Source organism: Benincasa hispida, chromosome 11 (genome assembly GCF_027475165.1).
Source record: "Benincasa hispida cultivar pf3 chromosome 11, pf3_genome.v1.1, whole genome shotgun sequence".
Taxonomy (NCBI): Eukaryota; Viridiplantae; Streptophyta; class Magnoliopsida; order Cucurbitales; family Cucurbitaceae; genus Benincasa; species Benincasa hispida.
In genome coordinates, this window is record NC_143488.1 from 85923462 (window position 1) to 85943702 (window position 20241).

The window sequence follows — 20241 nt, forward strand, 5'->3', positions numbered from 1 at the left end:
GTGATAACGTGAACTTTTCGGTCTACCAGGTTTTCTCAACAACGATGGATCAGGATGTAAGACGAGCATATTAGGGGGCGTGATCCAGTAAACTTCATGCGGTACAGGTTGAAATTGAGGAGAGTAACATTCAGCATACGTTGACAATTTGTAGTAGTCCTCAATAAAATCTTCGTAGTTCATGTTAAAATGTGAGCAAACGACCATAAAATGCGAGCATGGAATGCCGAATGCTTGCCACATGTTACATGAACAGTACCGCTCGGACCTGTTTAGCCTCAATATTTGAACGTTTCCTCCTTTGGCATTGAGACTATGACATCCGATCTTCACATGAAATACATCTTCATACCGATCGTATGATTGTACTTCATGTTTACTAGATCATGCAGCCTATTTATTTATTTTGTCGTGTGCATACCTGGATTTTTACTCCACTTAGTATTATAAAATATGTTTGAAATAAATTATTAATAAAATATATATTAAAAAAAAATAATATTATCGGGTGTATTTATCTTGACGCTCCAATGCATCCCTTATTTCTGCTTTTCTTTTCTCAAAATAGTTCACGCATTTAAAGAATGTTATCTGAGCAAGAGCATTTATAGGCAACATTCGAGCTCCTTTGAGGACTCCATTTATGCACTCTTATATATTCGTCGTCATCCACCCATATCTGAATCCTCCATCATGTATTTGAGTCCATTTCTCTAAACTAATGTTGTCAAAAAAACTTAGATAGCTCCGATTAATTCCTTTGATATCTTCAATTGCTTTGTTGAACTTTTGAATTTGAAACTGACATCCAGAATGATAAACATAATTTTTTAATGAATTAAATTTATACTTTTTATTGAAGTTGCTAATGATATGTCGTAAGTAGAAACGATGGTGACATTTCAGTCCCGTCCAACCATTTGATGTGTTGTTCACTGCTACAATTATACCAGCATGTTGATGTGAAATTAAATACACCTCTTCGTGTGTTACAATTTCTCTCAGGTGTTTCATACTTAGTGATCTCGAACAAGCCATCATACCGAGCGGTACTGTTCATGTAACAAGTGGAAAGCATACGGCATTCCATGCGAGCATTTTATGGCCGTTTGCTCACATTTTAACATGAACTACGAAGATTTTATTGAGGACTACTACATATTGTCAACGTATGTTGAATGTTACTCTCCTCAATTTCAACCGTACCGCATGAAGATTACTGGATCACGCACCTTAATATGCCCGTCTTACATCCTGATCCATCGTTGTTGAGAAGACTTGGTAGACCGAAAAGTTCACGTTATCATAATGAGATGGATTGGACAGAACCAGCCACTCGACAATGATGTGGATTTTGTAACCAGTTAGGACATAATCGAAGGAAGTGTCCTTCGTTACTAAGACGGGCTCCAGATAGTTAGGGATTGAATAATAAATAATTTTTTTTATTATATATTCATTTTATTGTATATTCAATTTTTTTATTATAATTTATTGTATATTCAATTTTTTTATAATAATCTACTGTATATTCAATTTTTTTTTTTTTTTGTAATCAATAAAGTTTTACATTATAATAATCTAATATATTCAATATTCAATTTATTGTCTAATGATTATTCAATTATAGTATAATAATCTAATATATTCAATTTGTTGTCTAATGATTATTCAATTATAGTATAATAATCTAATATATTCAATTTGTTGTCTAATGATTATTCAATTATAGTATAATAATCTAATATATTCAATTTATTGTCTAATGATTATTCAATTATAGTATAATAATCTAATATATTCAATTTATTGTCTAATGATTATTCAATTATAGTATAATAATCTAATATATTCAATTTTTTGTCTAATGATTATTCAATTATAGTATAATAATCTAATATATTCAATTTGTTGTCTAATGATTATTCAATTATAGTATAATAATCTAATATATTCAATTTATTGTCTAATGATTATTCAATTATAGTATAATAATCTAATATATTCAATTATAGTCTAATGATTATTCAATTATAGTATAATAATCTAATATATTCAATTTATTGTCTAATGATTATTCAATTATAGTATAATAATCTAATATATTCAATTATAGTCTAATGATTATTCAATTATAGTATAATTATTAGCTTTTTTTTCCTCTTTTTTTTATATATATTTCTATGGAAATTCAAATAAAGTGAAGACTCTCGCTCTCTTCTAAGATCTCGCTCTCTCCTAAGATCTCGCTCTCTCAGTATCGCTCTCTCCTAAGATCTCGCTCTCGCTCTCTCCTAAGATTTCGCTCTCTCACTCCCGCTCTCTCACAATATCTCGTTCTCTCTATTATTGTTGTTATTTTTCCATTAATGATTACTAACTTTCATTTCTTCTGGAACAATCACAAACACTTTTTTTATTATGGATCTACTACCAGAAACTCAATGTGTAATCTTAGCATTCAATGTGTATTCTTGAATAATCTCATTTTTCAATTATTCAGCCATTTCATTTTACCAAGTTCAAGTCAGATTAGTCAATATAAACTAAATCTCGCTCTCTCCAACATTCTCACTTTGAATCTCGCTTTCTCCTAAAATCTCGCTTTGAATCTCGTTCTCTCTTAAAATCTCGTTCAACATCTCACTCTCTCCTACTATCTCGCTTTGAATCTCGCTTTCTCCTTAATCTGCTTCAGCCCACTTATCTTCTTAATCGCTTTGAAGTTTCGACATGTGTGTAACCTTCGACAACCTAATATACAAAATTTTATTCGTAGACAAAGCTAATTCGGAATTGTCTTTCATTCCAAGGCATAACTTGTATCTATGCACTTCATATTTGCCTGGAGTTCGCTCCTAGAAATATACTCATCCCCACCCCCTCATGTCAATCCACAAGCCTCCGTCTAATTCGAAATGATAACAAAATGCATAGGTTGTTAGAAGCAGCTCGAGTACACAGATAAATATAGTATACCATCTCATTACTTTATTTCCTCTATGAGGGAAAAAGAAAAGTAATAAACCTGCAATCTCGATGGTGGATGTGTGTCGAAACTTCAACCTTCGACAACCTAAGCGAGATTCACGAAATTTTCCTTATCGAGGGTTGAAGTTTCGGCCTATGTATTGTTTTCAAGTTTTTCTTTGTTCGTCAAGTTCTCAACGTTCGACCTTCACATTAATCGAGTTCTCAACATTCGACCTCTAGCCTCGAACTCCCAAAACAACAATATTTCTCTAATAAGTTTCAAAACAACAATATTTCTCTAATAAATTTTGAAAACAACAATATTAATATTAAAGATCCCAAATATATGTGTTGTAATGTAACAAAGATAATTCTTGGATCATACAAAATTTGAATAATTTATTTGATATCGATAAGTAATCACTAACCATTCAAAAAAATAAAAAACACTAACCATTCAAAAAAAATAAAAAGCACTAACCATTCAAAAAAAAAAATAAAAAGAAAAGAAAAGAAAAGAAAATAAGTAGTCACTAAATTAAGCTATATCAACTAAAAATATATCAAATTAAATTTGTATTAGATTAATGTAAATCAATTTTATTTGAATTTTTTATCTAAAAATATTTAGTTTTCCAAAAATATAAACAAATAATTATTAATTGAAATTAAATATACATTTTTTAATTTTATAAAAAAAGACGTTAAATGTAATAAAATGATAAAGCAATGTGATACTTTTGTTAGAAGAAAAATATTTTTAAAAAATGTAAATAACAGAGAGAAAAATTGTAAAACAATTAATACAAGTTATGCCTAACTTATTAGCCTAATCCATTTAATCATTATGTTTAAGTAATAAATAAAAAATTTAATTATAAATCATTGGCATGTTACCTCCGTGGTTCATTGGTTAAAGTGCTGACTTAACCAACTCATCGCTTCGCATTATCTGGATCTAAAAAATCAACCAATCAAGATATGTACATAATGTTTTGATCTAAGATTTCAATTCTTCTATTTGTTTAATTTTAAGTTAAATCAAAATAGGTCTTGCATGCAGTGAGTTTGTTCTGCCATTTGAAATAAAAATTGAAAGTTTTTTTAATTCTAAATATGAAATTAAAATATAAAATAGGTTTTAACTTTTTAATTGCAATTGCAATTTAGTCTCTCTAGTTACAAAAGAATTAGAATTTTTTTATTCAATATTTAAAGATTCTCCTGCGTGTTATATAAATATATATTAGTTTTAGAGTAAAAGTTATCAGATAATTTCTTTGTTACTCGTCAGACTATATGTATCATATCATTAACATATAAGTTTGAAATTTTTCTTAGATCATTTAGTTCTTATATTTTTAAATCTATGTAATAGTTTTAAATATTTTTATTGTGAATATTTTTGTAGAGTTAGTTCTAAGTCAATGTGGAGAGATATTTTTGTTGTGCAGTTAATTTTTTGTTCTTAATGTTTATATTCACATTATGCTCTATATATTTTCGTTTGTATCCATGTTATTTTTATATTCATAGTATTCGTATAGCTTTTTTAAATTAATTTCAGAGTTCAAACTAGAAGATTATTTATTATCACTTGTTTGGATATACGAACTCGGCAAATAAGTTTTAAATTTTTCTTAGACTTTAAGTTTTGATACTTATTAATCTATATAATAGGATGAAATATTCTTATTATTATTACTTTTGTAGAGTTGATTCAAAATTAATATAAAGAGATATTACTATAAAAGAAAAACAACAATAGAGACGGGTGCTCTCTCTATATGAATTTTTTTATATTCATTTATAGATATTTTCTTTGTTAGACTTATATATATAGTATCCTCTATATAAAATTCATGGCTCTACCATGGTTCGCACGATAGCAATAACAATAACTAGAATGAGATTTTATTAAACCATCTATCTTCTTCATTTTTTAGATTTTAAAATCTCATTCTACTTTGATTCAAGCATGAGCAATAAACAACTTAAACTAATTTATTTTTTAAAATTGACTTGTAATTGAATCTTTAAAATCGAAAGAAAAAAAAAAGTAGCATCTTGAATTTTTAAGTGCTAGGTTAAAGTCTGAATCTCATTTTGGTTTTGGTTTACGTGATAGGAGTGATAGAATTAAAGAATATTATTATAATAGTTAGATTTTGTTTTTCAACAAGAATACAATCTCAAAGAAAAATCTCTTTTAAAAGCATTTATATCAACATTATATATATATAAATGAGTCTCATTCTGACTTTGATTTATGTGATAGCAAGTGCTAGAATCATTTTTCTTTTTAAAACTAATGTATAGATTTTGAAATAAATCAAAGAATATTATTTAATTAAATGTTATTGTAATAGTAGATTTTGTTTTTCGACAAGAACATAACCTCAAGAATATATATATATATATCAAGAACTTTTGGGAGGTAGGTTATTAAAAAATGACTTTTAACAAATTTACAAAAAAATCTTCAAAATATATAGTATGAAAAAGTATATATTTGTAATTTATACGATCACTTTTAAATATAGTGAAACCTAAACAAGTTTTTCAAAAGCATTTTAAATAAAGGTAAGATATAAAAAAATATTTTTATTTGTTAAAATGAACATAATTCAATTTGACTTCAAGAATGTACAATAACCTCGAGGTCAGAGGTTTATCTTCTTACCCCCACCCCCACCCCCCATATATAAAAGATATTTTTATTCCCAACAAATAAATAGTAGTAATTATACTTTCATTTGGAAAAATAGCAAAATGCGGAGTAGTTTTGAATTATAGCAAAACGTATCGAGATCACGTGAGTCAAACTCTTGGAAATCCTAAAATGCTCTTATCGTCTCTTTTAATTGCAGTGTAATTAGTTCGATATTTGTATTAATGAGATTGTAATTAATTCAACTATATATTCCAGCAGACTGTAGTTTTGAATTAAATCAACGCTAACTAACTTGATTATTTCAAACAAATAATCATCCTTAAATCTCGCGATTTTAGCCTTTTTTATGAATTTATATATCAAATTTAATACTTATTTTGAATTTTCAAATCTTCTACAACATCTAATTTTAAAATCTTCCTTTGAAATTTAAATTATCATATTATATTAATTATCCCAACTGAAATTTATTTATTATACTTTCTATTAAATTTAATCAAGATTCACAGTTTTAAAATACTTTTGAAAATTATATTTATTACACATTTGTTTCAAACATAAAATATTAGAATACAACATGTGGCCCTAGACATTTTCTTCTTATGACTGTTAAATGTTTAAGAATTTTGTTCAATGGTAAGTGAGATAAAAATAACTACTATCATGACTTCCGATTTATTGAAGTTTTTGTTGCTTCGAACACATCTTTTAAACATCTTATTGATCTAATCCAATCTAAGGTTTTTTCAATTTCTAAATATATTATTTCTCGGTTAACAGTGTATCAAGATGGTTGCAGAAATCCTTTAGAATCGTGGAAGACAATTAATGACAAGTCTACTTTGCAAGATGAAAGACTCGGCTTAATTGGCCACGACCAATAGTTCAAGTCTCTCTTCTTTCCAAAGTGATTGCGAGATATTGTGAAAAGGTATGCAAAGCATATAGATGGTGTTGGTATTAACCTATTTTCCTTGGGTTCTTATACCCACCTTGACCGATTCGATCAAGAAAGGATGTACCATCATCAAATATTGTTTGTTTCTCTTCTATTCACCAAATCTTCACACTTGACATCAACACCACATCATAATTGGTTAGTAATTTCAATATACAATTTTTAATTTGGATTTTTTCACACTCTAATCTAAATCGGTTTCTGAATGCAATTATTTAGATAAAGTTTTTATTAGTCCAACCCTCACTTTCTAAACTGTTTGGTCGAGTGATTTTCAAACTTTCAAAAGATCTTTAATGAATACAAAATCCTATTTTTCGAAAATTATGGTTTCGATGATATATTCTGAGACAATGATTCTATTCACGACCACGCCATTGCTGGTTGAGGAGCCAGTTTCAAAGAGGAAAATGTCGACAATTTGGTTATTAATTAAAATGTAATTATGAATATTTCTGAATAAGTCAATTGCAATCTCATTTGTATGGCTAGGGGTAGTTTAGAATTTTATAAATTCATTTATTTTTTATTTTCAATTCATTTTTCTATTTTTATGAATGAAATGATGATTTGCTATTTTTACAAATGAAAAAGTTAAAATCCGTTATTCTTCTCGCTAACCTAAGTTTTTTAGCAAAGCTGGAATCTAATCATACCCAAAATATCAAATCGTTTTGGATTGGTGTAATCTAGAAATATTTTAAAATTACTTTAATTTTAGTTTCAGAAGTTTCGTAAGCCCAATGACGGGGATGTAGCTCAAATGGTAGAGCGCTCGCTTTGCATGCGAGAGGTACGGGGTTCGATCCCCCGCATCTCCAATTAAATTATTTTGAACTTTTATATATTTTTATTTATTATAAATTGAAAGCCTGTATATAACATTAAGGGGATGTAGCTCAAATGGTAGAGCGCTCGCTTTGCATGCGAGAGGCACGGGGTTCGATGCCCCGCATCTCCAATATCTTTTAAAATTATTTTGAATTTATTATAATTAAAAGTCCTCCCGAATCTTGTTGCTCTGTATGCAAGGGATGTAGGGTTCGATCACCTGCATTGCTTCTTTTGGTAAACCCAAAGTTCAAGTGGCTAAAAAAATAATTTGTAAAATATAGTTTTTAAAATAGCTTATTTGTTTCAGAAGGAAGGAAAAAAAAAAAAAAAAAAAAAAAAAAAAAAAAAAAAAAAAAAAAAAAAAAAAAAAAAACCTATTTTACATCATTTTCATTTTGAATTTGAGACACAAGGTTAAATAATAGCCCACAAAACTAATAAACAAGAAATTTAAAAGCTAGAGATTTATTTGAAGCTTTATAAAAATAAACAAAATGAAATTTAAAAATAAGTTGAATAGTTATGTAGATTCTTTTTAATTTTCAAATTAGTGTGATTATTAATTTTTTTCCGAAAATTGACGAGTTGTTTACGAAGGAAAATCTTAAAAAGTAAATGTAAAAAGTGGGTTTGGAGAGGCCTAGAAGATAGAATTACTAGTGAGCTAATGGTATTGATACTATGTCAATTATATATATATATATATATAAAGAACATAAAGTTGAGGGGGAATCGGTCCTATACTAAATTCATCGGTGGATAGCAATAAAAGCAAATGTTAATTATCATGAAAAAAAAGTTAACCTAAAGTAATTCCCATATGATTGACATAATAATATGATTCCCATATGAAAGCCTTACTTCTACTTGTCATCAATTTTCATCTGAGTTATCCTCATACTTCAACCTCTTGGGCATTTGGTATAAATTCCTCGATCCTTCATCGTCATTGTCAAAGTCTCTCTTACTCCCAACTCCACCTTCATTTTCAATTACATTTTTGCCTTGGTTATCCACGACGACAATATCGTCATTAGAGGTCGACCCAAACTCTAACATTGTTCGTCGATCGATATACTCGTTGAACACGAGCGAGATGCCAATCTTCTTCACGGTGATTTCAGCTCCAAAATCAACGATGATCTCGACTTCATCGCCAGCTTCCATCTTGAAGGCTTTGTTTGATAAATGGCCTTGCCACAAATGATCTTGAGTTGACATTATTACATCATTGGTAAGAGGCTTGTTGGTTGTAACGACACATTTTGTGTAATTTATGACTGATAAACTTGGAAGATCAGTTGAGATTGTGTTGTCAAAACAAGAAGAGTAAACAGTGCACACAATGAAGCCTTCTAAATTGCAATCACTAAATTGAGGCAATTCTAAAAATATTGAGTGACCTTCATCCTTGTATACAAACCAATCTGGGATTTCCTTGCCTGGAAGACAAACTCCTCCAAATCCACTAACCGTCCATCTCTTTCAATTCAAAAATCAAAAAGGAAGTATTTATTTTATTAGTCCAATTTTTGTGTTTGTTTCCTATAGCTTTCAAATACTTTGTTCTAGTCCTACTTTACAAGCTTCGACGAGTGAAAATCAATATTAATTTTGAAAGAAAATGACATTATAAAAATTTAAAAATAAAATCTTTTGTCTTCATACCATGTTAAATTATCAATGAATAATCCAACATCTCTTATAAATTGAAGGATAGTTATGGCAAATTTAATTACTATTATTTCGTCATTTACTTCATTCATTAATGTCTGCACACATATTTAGAACATTTATTACATGCTACAAATAGTTAATAGTAGAATTTGTTGTTGGTTATCCAATAACATTTGCATTGTTGTTAAAAGAAAATAACTAGTCTTATTTGATCATCATTTTATTTGTTGTTATTTGTTTTTTAAAATTAAATTTATTTTCTCTTCATTTTTTACAATAATTTGCATATTTTTCTTAAGTAAAAGAGTTGAATTTTTAACAAGATTTCAAAAACAAAAACTACTTTTCCTTTTTAGTTTCAAAACTTGGCTTGGTTTTTGAAAACATTGGTAGAATTAGATAACAAAGCAAGAAATCTAGAGGTGTAATTGGTGTTTATAAGCTTAATTTTCAAGAACCAAATAATTACCAAATGAGACCTAAAGAAGTTAGGTCCTATAAAAGGTGTAAGGACTAAAATAGAGGATAAACAAGCTTTACCTCCTTTTAATTTTCAAAACTTAACTTGAATTATAACTATAACTTTTCAGAAGTAGATTAAAATAATAAAAAAAAAAAAACATAATTCATAGGTGGGCGTAACATTTAGAATCTTGATTTTTAAAAACTCAAAACCAAATGATTAATCAAAACGACGCATAAATAATATGAAGTTTAAGTGTTAGGCAAGATAAAGGTAGAGAGAGAACCTGTAGAATGGTTTCCTTGAAGGAGTTGGCCATGTTGCTACAACCTTCCATGTGAATAACTCTAATAGAATCCAGCAATTTGTCCAACCCAGGAACATCCACAAGTTTTGGGCAATTACTCATAGACAAAGATGTCATTTGCTTCACATTTGACAAATCTGATGTCTTTTCCAATGAAGTACAATTTGATGCATACAGTGAATTCAAATGTGGTGGTAAATTTGGTATACGTTGAAGCTGTGTGCAATGATCCAACAAAAGAGTCTCAAGTTTCAAAAGCCCACTAATGCTTGAAGGCAAACTATGGAATAAATTCTCGCTCAAATCCAATTCTCTCAAAGAAACCAAACTCCCAATATCTTTTGGAATTGTGTTATTTGACAAGTTGCAATTTTTAAGGCATAAAGTTCTTAAGGAGTTTAAGCCTTGTAATGAAGAAGGGAGAACAATTGAGTTTTGACATTTGGTTGGTGAAATCCAAGACCAAAACATTGAAGGGAATGATTTGGATGGAGGCCCTTTGCACCCACATAAAGATAAATATTTGAGATTTTTTAAGTTTGTAATTGTACTTGGAATTTTTTGGATTGGTGTGTTATCAGCAATTAGAGTTATTAATGATTTCATTTCTCCTAAATCCTCAGGCAAAGTACTAAGGTTTGAACAACCTGAAAGAATGAGAGTTTGAAGAGATTTTAAGTGGGAGAAACTCTTTGGAAGTGAGTTGAGGCATTTGCAATCTTTTAAGTTTAGGGAAATGAGAGCTTTCAATTCTCCAATGGTAGGGTGCAATTCAACCAAACTCTTGCAGTCTTTGAGTTTGAGTTTCTCTAAATTGGGGAGTTTGGAGAAATTTGGAGTGTGGGTCAAGTAATGAGAATGGCTTAGATTAAGAAATTTCAAGTTCTTGAGAAACTGTTCACAAAAGAGAGCAAAGAGAGAGAAAATATGTTAGAGGGAGAAATAATGTCATGTATCAAGTTCTTAACATTTAACATGATAAGTATATTAGTGGGAGGAATACTATTTTGATCCGTGTACGTACTTTAGATTTGTTCCATTTTAGTCTCAGCACTTTTAATGAATCTTGAATGGGACTTTGTCTATAAACTCTCCAAATTTATTTGCATGATGTATTTTCTAGTTGTTTTACCAAATTTGATAGAAAATGAACTTTGAAGCAATTGTTTAATCATTGGTTGACTTAAAAAGCTTAAGTTGATAGGTTATGGTAAATTTAATTATATCAACGCTTTAACACTATCCCTCACTTGTAAGCTTGAAAATTTGTTAAAGACCCAAAATAAGTGAAAATCAATATTAAGTGGGAAGAAAACAACGTTGCAAGGGTTTGAATACAGGGCCTTGTACTATGTTACCATGTTAAATCGCCATTTGATCGAAAAACTTAAGTTGATAGGTTATAGTAAATTTAATTATATAAACACTGTAAGAGTACTAATAAAAATTGGTTTTTAAGATTTATTGAAAGTGCATAGACTAAAATAGAAGGAATCCTATAATGTAGAGACCAAAATAAGTATCTGAATTCCCAAAAAAAAAAAAAATTAAAAGAAAAATGTGTACCTTATTAGAACCCTTCCAAAAGAATCTGATTTGGCTGTATCTCAAGTCCATAGCAACCAATTTGTCCATATGAAAGTCTTTAGGTATGAACTTCAAAGGAAATCCATGCCAACAAAGCCATCTTATCTCTTGAGAAATATGCTTGAAATCTCCAGTTATGTTAACAAAATTAAGTTGAAGTAACCTCAAATTCTGCATTTCATTAAAAGCTTTCGTGCTCAACTCTTGCTTGCTAAATCTTGGCAACTTCAAACTTAGGCCTTCGGTTGCATCAGTTCCCTAATATAATGAAAAAAAGAATACTAAACATAAAAAAGCAACCACAAAAAGAAAATTCAATCAAAATTAGGACTTTCTTTTTCACCTTTTGTCTTGTAAGTACTGAAAGCACTTCCTCATGAATAAAAAGTCTAGTATGTCTTTCAGGGTATTTTGGGAAATTTTCATGAACAATTTCTCTCCCCATATCTCTTAGCAAATCATGCATCATTAATCTGTTTTTGTCACCAATTGTTAAAAGACATCTCTGAAGAAGAACACTAATTCCAATTTTTGGAAAGAATCCACACCCATCTAATATTTGTTCAACATAGTTCTTGTCCATTCCAATAAAGAAACAGGACACATCAAGAAATATATCTTTATAAGTGTGATCATTAAGCCCATCAAAGCTTATTCTAAGCTTTCTTTGAATTTGATCATCTGGAATTTTCTTCAATTTCTTCAATGTATCTTCCCATTCTTCTCTACTTCTACCAAAAAGGAAGGAACCCAATACTTCAAGGGCTAATGGTAATCCTCCACAATAATCGACAACGCATTTCGAGAGTTGATGAAAGGTTTCCAATGGATAACTGTTGCGAAAAGCATGCCAACTAAAGAGTTCGAGTGCTTCAACATCATCCATTTCATCAATGGAACAAACTCCGTCTACTTCAAGCTGATTTAACAAATGTCGATCTCGAGTTGTTATGACAATTCTACTACCTGAAGCAAACCATTCACGACTTCTTGCTATTGCATTTAACTGGCTTATTTCGTCTACGTCGTCTAATATCAAAAGAAGTTTTTTGTGACGAAGTCTTTCTTGCAACACGGCGATTCCTCGGTCGACATTTTCGAGAGTAATGTTGGTGGATTTTGTGATTGAAGAGAGGAGTTGTTGTTGTAAGTGAATTAGAGCATTGGGTTCTTTGGAGGTTTGTTTGATATTAGAAAGGAAACATTTGGCTTCAAAGTTGTGATAAAGTTGATTGTAAAGTGCCTTTGCAATAGTGGTTTTGCCCAATCCTCCCATCCCCAAAATTCCTACAAACCTAACATCATTTGAACCAATATGAAGATGTGATAAAAGAATTTGAATTCTAGATTCAATTCCCACTGGATACACAGCTACGAATAAGTATTTGCTGTTCACCTCCTTCGATATCTTTTCAACGATCAACCTTATGAATTTTGCCTCATGTCTGCCATACAAGATTCAGAGTTGCTCATCAAAACCATCAACCAATTTAAACACTTGCTCACAGTGAGATGAGATCAAACATATATGTAACAAAGAAATTTACGACTATTTAAATTACAAATTTTATCTCTATAATTGGAAAAAGTTATAATTTAGTTCTTATAGTTTATAATTAGAATGTAGTCTCTATGATTTGGTAAAAGTTTTATAAATAATAATCCTTACGATAGCTACGGATTATTTACGAAGATTTTATCAAATCATATGGAGGGATGTTCAAAAAATCCAATGAGTCAAAGAACCCTAACAATTGGGTTGGGTCTAAAAAGTGGTTCAACCTAATCCAACTTAACCCACGAACGCCCTTAATTATATGGACTATTTATGAGATTTTATCAAACCAGAGAGATTAAAGACAAAATTCTAACTTTCTTCCAACTATTAGGACCAATTTATAATTTAACCCAATGTTTATCAATTTAATTTCAAAAACAAAAAACCAAATAGATCAACGAACCTAAAAACATTGAAACATAAGCGAGTAAATTGAAAGTTTTAAAATAAAAGAAGGAAGGAAGGAAATAGATACCCATCTGCAATGTTTCTCAGATCCCAACCAGATAAATTAGCAGCTTCAGTGAGAGCCATTCTCCATCTAAGAACTCTATCAATATCCCTAAAATAGCGCTCTTCATGTTTAACAAAAGCCTCTTCAAATCCATCTTTTTGCTTCCTCACAATAGAAGGATCCACGTTATAAAATATAGGCAAAACCAATTGCCTCAAAGTTCTTCTACACTCCATAATCTTTGCTAGCTCCTCCAAACACCATCCCGACTCCGCGTACTTTTCCGAGAACACAATAACAGCTACCTTCGACCCTTCGATCGCTCGCTCGAGCTCCGAACTTATATCTTCCCCTCGTTCGAGCTCTGGATCGTCTCGAAAGACGTTGATGCCAGCATCTTTCAATGCATAGTACAGATGATCTGTAAAGTTTTTGCGAGTATCTTCCCCTCTAAAACTTAAGAAAACGTCGTACATCCAATTGCCGTGTTGAGCTCGAAGCTCGTCGGCCATGGCCGCCGGATGCAACCAAAGTCAACTGAAAGAAGGTTTGAGTTGCCTTGAAGTTGAGATGGGGAACCCACAGCTCTAACAATTGGAATGACTGTCCTCTTCCATCTTCATTTTTATTATTTTATTTTCAAGTTGTTGAATTTTTTTTTAATCTAATATTCTAAAGTTTAAAAAATAATGTATAAAGATAGTCAACTCATTTTAATTAGATTCCATTTACTTTTACGATTTTTTTTGAGAAATGAAATCAAATACAGTGATACTCCTTTGATATAGTTTACAAAGCATATTTTGAAATCAAAATAAAAAATTCATTCATGTTGTTCACCATAATTGTCGGAGATCGAAATATAAATCATATGTATCATAGTTAATATAATATTTGCTCCTATATTATTAACTAATTAAAATGAATTTGAAAAAATATATGATTATAATCAATAATAATAATTAATAGACTAACTGCAGTGGGTTCTATCCTTAAGTGTACTTATATTGTTCATGACTTAGCTACCCACATTCGACGTTTTGGAAACTTAGCCGTGTGGCTCAAAGACCATCATGTACAGGCAGAATTCTGCCCTTCCTTTTGATTTGCTCTATCTTTAATGTTCTTTTGTTGTACTCAGAACAGAAAAAAAAAACCAATAATAATGAATTTGAAAGGAATTAATATATATATATATATATATGTGTGTGTGTGTGTGAGGGGTAAATGCAAGTCTGTGGGTGTTAAATGAAGAGAGAGATATGTTGGATCGTATTCACATGGGAATAGGTTGGGATGAGATAAGACATTATTTACCGGTGGAAATTAAATGGTGTATGAGGAGATGAAAGGAAGTATATTTAAAATGGAACCAATATTTGGAATGGGTACCCACATGTGACAAAGAAGAAAGATACTTATTTGGCATTTTAAGTGGTCTACTTAATATAGTTATTTACTTTAAGATAATTACTGCAGAAAGAGGTATGAATCTTCAAATATTTTGTCGATCAACCAAATCAAAAGCACTAACCATTCAATCAAGATTTTTAAGGAGGTAGATTACTCCAAGGGAGTTCGATTCAATGATCAAACTCCAACTTGAAACTGCAAGGTGAGTGTCTTTTTAATAGCTTCAACTTCTAAAACTTTGATATTATGATATGAGAAGATACCTTCGCTTACTCAAAGCACTCATAATTGTTAATTCATAGGGTCGTGGTAAAATATTACAAGAGTTGAAATCCTACCTTTAAAAGTAGGAGGATGTAATGCTCTCCAAATATTATAAGAGACTCATTTTGTTTGGAATTATCACAATTAAAAATTTAATCTTTAAATATTGATATACTAACTCTAATTAAATTCTCTATTGTAGTGTAGGAAAAGAGTGTGAGTGCTACATAACTTCAGAGAGCGGTAATTGAAATCTCAAAGATAATTCTGTGTGATTGTGATAATTTTTCATTCAAAGTGATTGATATATTTGAAATTAGCTACATTAATTAGTCATATCAACAACTACAATACTGATATATTATCAGTGACACAGTATATCGGGCATTGATAACTGATGATAAATTATTTTATTTAAATATGTAATTACAAATATATTAACTAATTTTCTGAGTTGAAAATATAGCTAAACAGAAAATCTCTTTAAAAAAAATGAAATTTTAGCGTAAGATAATGTGAAAAAGTCAAATATACCCACAAATAGAAAATGTTGTCATATCATTGATATACTTGGAAACTATACCTAAACAAACGTATATCACTAATGCATTTCATATATCAATATCAAATGCATCACTTATATATATCATATTAGATATATCAATGTTTTTCCCCCAACGGAGACCCACATCGTCTCCCAAACGGGGAGGGAAAAGGGTGGGAAAGGAAAAAAATCCGCCATAAGCTAAACAAGAATAGGAACAGAGAATGTATATATGTAATTTTAGAAGTAACAAAACAAAAACGAAAGTTCATTTTTCTTTTGGAAAATCTGTCCTATCTCATACTCTGAATTTTCAGATAAGAACTCAGAACCCAAAGACCCACCATCCATGAGAGTAATAAGAATCCATGTTTAGAGGAACTTTTTATCTTAGGTGTTAGGACAATTAATATCCATGTTTTGAAAAATCAAAACCCACCTCCCACCTAACAAACAAGGATAAAAACTATCCATAACAAAACCCATCTCAGAGTGTAAAAAAAGGGAACATTCTTTATACATTCCACAGAATAGTAACAGTCAGAGAAACAAGAAGTTGAAAATGATCAACTACCTTCCCCCTCCCCCCACAAAAAAAGAAAAGAAAAACAAAGAGTCAACTTTGTACCAGGAATGTCTTTACCTATTTAAGTTTGAAGTATAATATCAGAATGATAGCAAAAACGAGGGCAGTAACTATGCAGGAAATTGTCCACTTATTTTTGTTCATCCTCCTTGTCATATTGGTTAAAATTCTTTTGCTTCTCCCTATGTTATCATCCACACCATGAAGCTGCAAACAGAGGAAGATAAGAATAAAAGCAACAATTTTACATGATTATGTTGAACTCATTTTGGTGCTGATGAAAAGGCGAATGAAGGTTTTTTTTTTTTTTTCTTTCCGTAATTTCAATAAGAAAAACAAACTACAGATTTGCAACTGGGGTATAGGATACCCACTTGATATTGCTGTCACAATGTGGCATATCTTTCAGTGGAAAAAGAGTTCAAGGCTAATGAAATGCTGAAAGCATTCGATGTATTTTAGGATGAGAAAGAGTAACTACAAAAGGAAAGACAAAGAGACTAACTAAAGTATTTATCGACAGTTTTCAACATAATCAGAAGGATTACCGTGTCATGGGCATGCAAAAGCGACTGTCTCTGAGAATGCAAGTCTTCTAGGATTGAGACACCAAGGTCTTCAGTTTCGAGCATAGTTCTTTGACTATCCTTAATCCTGTTACTCATATTGCCTAATCTCTCTGTAGTGGTCATTAGTCTAGTTCTTTGATCAGCTGAGACCTAAAAAATATGTTTCATCCTCAGTATTAGAAGATTGCTCCATTAACTCCAAAAATTTCAGAGAGGAAGGGAAGATAAAGCAAATAGATTTGAAAACTTAAACATCAGCGCAGAAATCCACATTTTAGCAAACTCTCCCCAAAACATTAGTTATCAAATCAGTACATGCTAACATGGAATTTTTATTTTTCCTAAACTGGCTATATTTGAGAATGCTTTGAACCATGGCATAGATACTTTTGGATGGTTAGAATAACTTCCTATTAATCTACCATTCACTACAATTTAGAAGCATTTTTCAAAAGCAAAAGAATTAAGAAGTGTTTTTAAAGAAACAATTGATAGGCGATTTATCAAATGCAATTGATTTAAACACTTTATACTCAACCAGTCAACCTCTCAAAACACATTTTCTTTCTTTAATTACACTCCACATGCTTTCTCCCACTAACTGTTCTCTCTAACTTTTTCTACACACACCTTGTCCTCATTAATCTCTCTTACACGGTTTCTCTCAATAATTTCTAATTACTCAGACTTTCACACATACCTACAAGCAACAGTCAACCAATATATAGCTTGACCATGTTCTCAATTCTTGGTGGATTGCCAGAACTAGAACTAACAAGTAATGGTTAGTACTGTTATTGGTTTTTTTTAATATCCGTAAGTTTTTTGGTCGGCTTACGCGCACCTCGACTAATCTCCCAGGACAATCTGCCTAACCTTACAAAATGCTTAGGACACTTGTAAAATATTAAATCTTGGGTAGGTGACCATCATGGATTGAACCCATGATCTTTTAGCCCTTTATCAAAGTCATGCCCTTTATTTACCACTAGGCCAACCTATACTATTAAAGGTTTCTTGAACTCCGCTGCTTTAACAACAAATGGCTTAAACTTTTTTATACACAAACAAGTAAACAACTTCCAATATTTTAAGAATCATCCATAGAAGAAAAAAAAGAAGAGTAAATATGCATTCTCCAGGATGTAGGGTTAATCACGTCTCTGCATATGACAACAATTTGCAAGAGGTCAAGCAACTAAATATATCCATACATTGAGGGTATCAGCCAATCCAGATTCCAGCAACTCATCGCGTGCAGCTGCATTTAAGTTGCCAAAATTAATTCGTTGTACTTCACTTTTCAGATTGTTCAAATCTGATTTATATTCCCTTAGCTTAGCAAGAAGAACAGCCTTTACACTGGGCTGCAAACTCCTGGCGTCGAGATTCATTTTCCGAATCTAAAGAATTGCAATAAGCTTTAGGTCAATCCAATAATTTAGTGTAGAAGTCCAATTTAATTAGTGCCAAAAGTTTGTACAAGTACCAGAGATTCGGCTTCATCTATACCACTTTTTATCTCAGAAAGCTTTTGCTTCTTCTGCTCTGCAGAATTACGAAGGAAAGAAAAAAAAAATCAAACTCCAAAAGTCGGTCCAAGAAAATCGCAGAATTCAACATACTTGAGAGACCAAAACGAACATGGATACTCAGAAAAGAAGAAATGGATGGTGATACCTCCGTCTAGGGCACTGGCGGAGCTGCACTTTCTGGAAAGATTGGCAGAAAGCTCGCAATATTGACGCTCGTAACCTTCGAATACCTCGCTCATGGTGTCCGGAGTTTTAAAAAGCCCTCAGTACAACTGTTGAGGCCAGTAATTCTCTTAGAATTCAACCGGTAGACGATAAAGAGAATCTAAATTTGATAAAGCTGAAAAAGCCTTTTCTTTTGCTCTGGACATAGTCAAGAGAACAAACCTGATATCGATGGAGGTCGGAAAGGTCGGAAAAAGTGACAGAGATCGCCGGAGAAGCAGGTCGGTGGCGGAATCGGAAAGAGGAAAAGAGGAAGCAAGCGTGTGTTGAACTTGACTTTGGGAAAAGAGATAATTAAATCAACTTTAATAATACTTTGTTGGAATTTTGAAGAAAAGATCTAATTTGCATAGGAATAAAGGTTTCCCCGTAGAAGCGAAAACCTATATTTCATAAATATTTGACATATAAACCAATATATGAAATACATCATAATATATAAATTTTCATCAATTTCATTTATATCTTAATACATAAAGTCTAAATAAAAAAATACTCTCATTTATATCAAATAAACAAATACATATAACAAAGTATCTATATATATATATATATATCACAGTATATATAAACAAATAGGAAAAAAAAATAAAACTAAAAGTTGAATTGGGTCCTCCGTTTGTCTATTCTTAATTCGTCGTCACCGTTCATTTACTCCATATCCGCCATCGTCATCCATTTGTTTCGAATCCATCATTGTCGTTCGTCTATTTTTAGTCCACCATCAATGTTCTTGTCTCATCCCGTCGACGGATCGTCTCACGCCATCCGTCTCTCACTTGTAACTCACACCGCCGGAAGGAGAAAAAAGAGGAGAAAAGAGAGGGAGGAAGAAGAAATGGCTTTGAAGAGAAAGTAGTATATATATATATAGATATATAACATAAGTGAGGGCTAAATTGTAAATAGCCACGGATATTAATGAAAATAAGGAGATCAATAGTTTTTTTTTTTTTTTTTTTTTTGTGTGTGTGTAAAAAATGAAATGTTCAAGAATATGGGCCTATTTTTAATAGAAATCCCAAAATAATTGTCATGTGTTTACTCATAAAAATAATAAAATAAGATATATAAAAGCTTGTATCATGAAAGGACCGATACAACTTAAAGTTGATAGTACAAATTCAAGTTAGTTAAAAAAATTTCATGTTAATGAGGTTAGATTTTTAACTCATTTCAAAAGCTAGTGATTTTCAAATAAATTTTATGATTTATTTTTTTTATAGAAAATAAAATAATTTTGAATTCAATAAATCGAGCCTAAGTCAACTAGCTAGCATAATACATATAACCAATATGTTAGGAATTTGAATCTCCCACCTTGCATATGTTGAATTAAAAAATGATTTTGAATTTATGTGATCCAAATTAGGCATAAACAATCCCAAGCCTTGATCAAGTTCCCTTCCCCCAATTCTCAATTTTCTTTTCAAGGAACAACTATGTCACAAAATTCTAGGCTTTCTAATTTTTATTCATTGAAGATCTCACGTTGAAAAAAATCTAAGAATCTCATTACTCTTTCTAAGATAGGTAAGCTAGTCATATCAATAGGTTTCAATAAACATTTCTAAAGATAATGACAAATTTGAGAAACTACAATAACAAAATTTGTTTGTG

At 30.8% G+C, this 20241-nt stretch overlaps 2 protein-coding genes and 2 non-coding genes across 7 annotated transcripts; 2 read left to right on the forward strand and 2 right to left on the reverse strand.

The window, feature by feature from the left end:
- The first annotated feature begins 7353 nt into the window (after positions 1–7353).
- Positions 7354–7426, forward strand: TRNAA-UGC (transfer RNA alanine (anticodon UGC)). The gene has a single exon. It is a non-coding gene; the product is annotated as a tRNA-Ala (tRNA).
- Positions 7427–7493: 67 nt separating this feature from the next.
- TRNAA-UGC (transfer RNA alanine (anticodon UGC)) lies at positions 7494–7566 on the forward strand. Its single transcript has one exon. It is a non-coding gene; the product is annotated as a tRNA-Ala (tRNA).
- A 533-nt stretch (positions 7567–8099) lies between these two features.
- LOC120091541 (disease resistance protein RPV1-like) lies at positions 8100–14126 on the reverse strand. Of its 3 annotated transcripts, none has more exons than XM_039049622.2 (5): positions 13507–14126; positions 11817–12918; positions 11453–11731; positions 9866–10780; positions 8100–8647 (listed from the first exon to the last, which is right to left on the reverse strand). In XM_039049622.2, exons 1-5 carry the CDS (start codon positions 13995–13997, stop codon positions 8549–8551), a joined length of 2886 nt encoding a protein of 961 aa, XP_038905550.1. In that variant the 5' UTR covers positions 13998–14126; the 3' UTR covers positions 8100–8548. The 3 variants fall into 3 exon arrangements, with proteins under 3 accessions (XP_038905550.1, XP_038905549.1, XP_038905551.1); XM_039049621.2 differs by having other exon boundaries at positions 8100–8921; positions 13507–14121; XM_039049623.2 differs by having other exon boundaries at positions 8100–8719; positions 13507–14114.
- A 2073-nt stretch (positions 14127–16199) lies between these two features.
- LOC120091542 (vesicle transport v-SNARE 13-like) lies at positions 16200–19054 on the reverse strand. 2 transcript variants are annotated; one of them, XM_039049625.2, is made up of 6 exons: positions 18784–19054; positions 18542–18668; positions 18351–18409; positions 18076–18264; positions 16841–17011; positions 16200–16499 (listed from the first exon to the last, which is right to left on the reverse strand). In XM_039049625.2, exons 2-6 carry the CDS (start codon positions 18633–18635, stop codon positions 16350–16352), a joined length of 663 nt encoding a protein of 220 aa, XP_038905553.1. In that variant the 5' UTR covers positions 18636–18668; positions 18784–19054; the 3' UTR covers positions 16200–16349. The 2 variants fall into 2 exon arrangements, with proteins under 2 accessions (XP_038905553.1, XP_038905554.1); XM_039049626.2 differs by lacking the exon at positions 16200–16499 and adding an exon at positions 16571–16730 and having other exon boundaries at positions 18784–19028.
- Positions 19055–20241: the final 1187 nt, after the last annotated feature.

Excerpts from the sequence above, each read along its gene's own strand:
- LOC120091541 (XM_039049621.2), bottom strand. The coding sequence starts at position 13,997 with ATGGCCGACGAGCTTCGAGCTCAACACGGCAATTGGATGTACGACGTT. Across the intron at positions 12,919-13,506 it reads CTGAGAAACATTGCAGATGG|ACATGAGGCAAAATTCATAA; the intron begins GTATCTATTTCC and ends CTTGTATGGCAG. Across the intron at positions 11,732-11,816 it reads CAGTACTTACAAGACAAAAG|GGAACTGATGCAACCGAAGG; the intron begins GTGAAAAAGAAA and ends TCATTATATTAG.
- LOC120091542 (XM_039049625.2), bottom strand. The coding sequence starts at position 18,635 with ATGAGCGAGGTATTCGAAGGTTACGAGCGTCAATATTGCGAGCTTTCT. Across the intron at positions 18,265-18,350 it reads TAGATGAAGCCGAATCTCTG|ATTCGGAAAATGAATCTCGA; the intron begins GTACTTGTACAA and ends GCAATTCTTTAG. Across the intron at positions 16,500-16,840 it reads TTTTGCATGCCCATGACACG|CTTCATGGTGTGGATGATAA; the intron begins GTAATCCTTCTG and ends CTCTGTTTGCAG.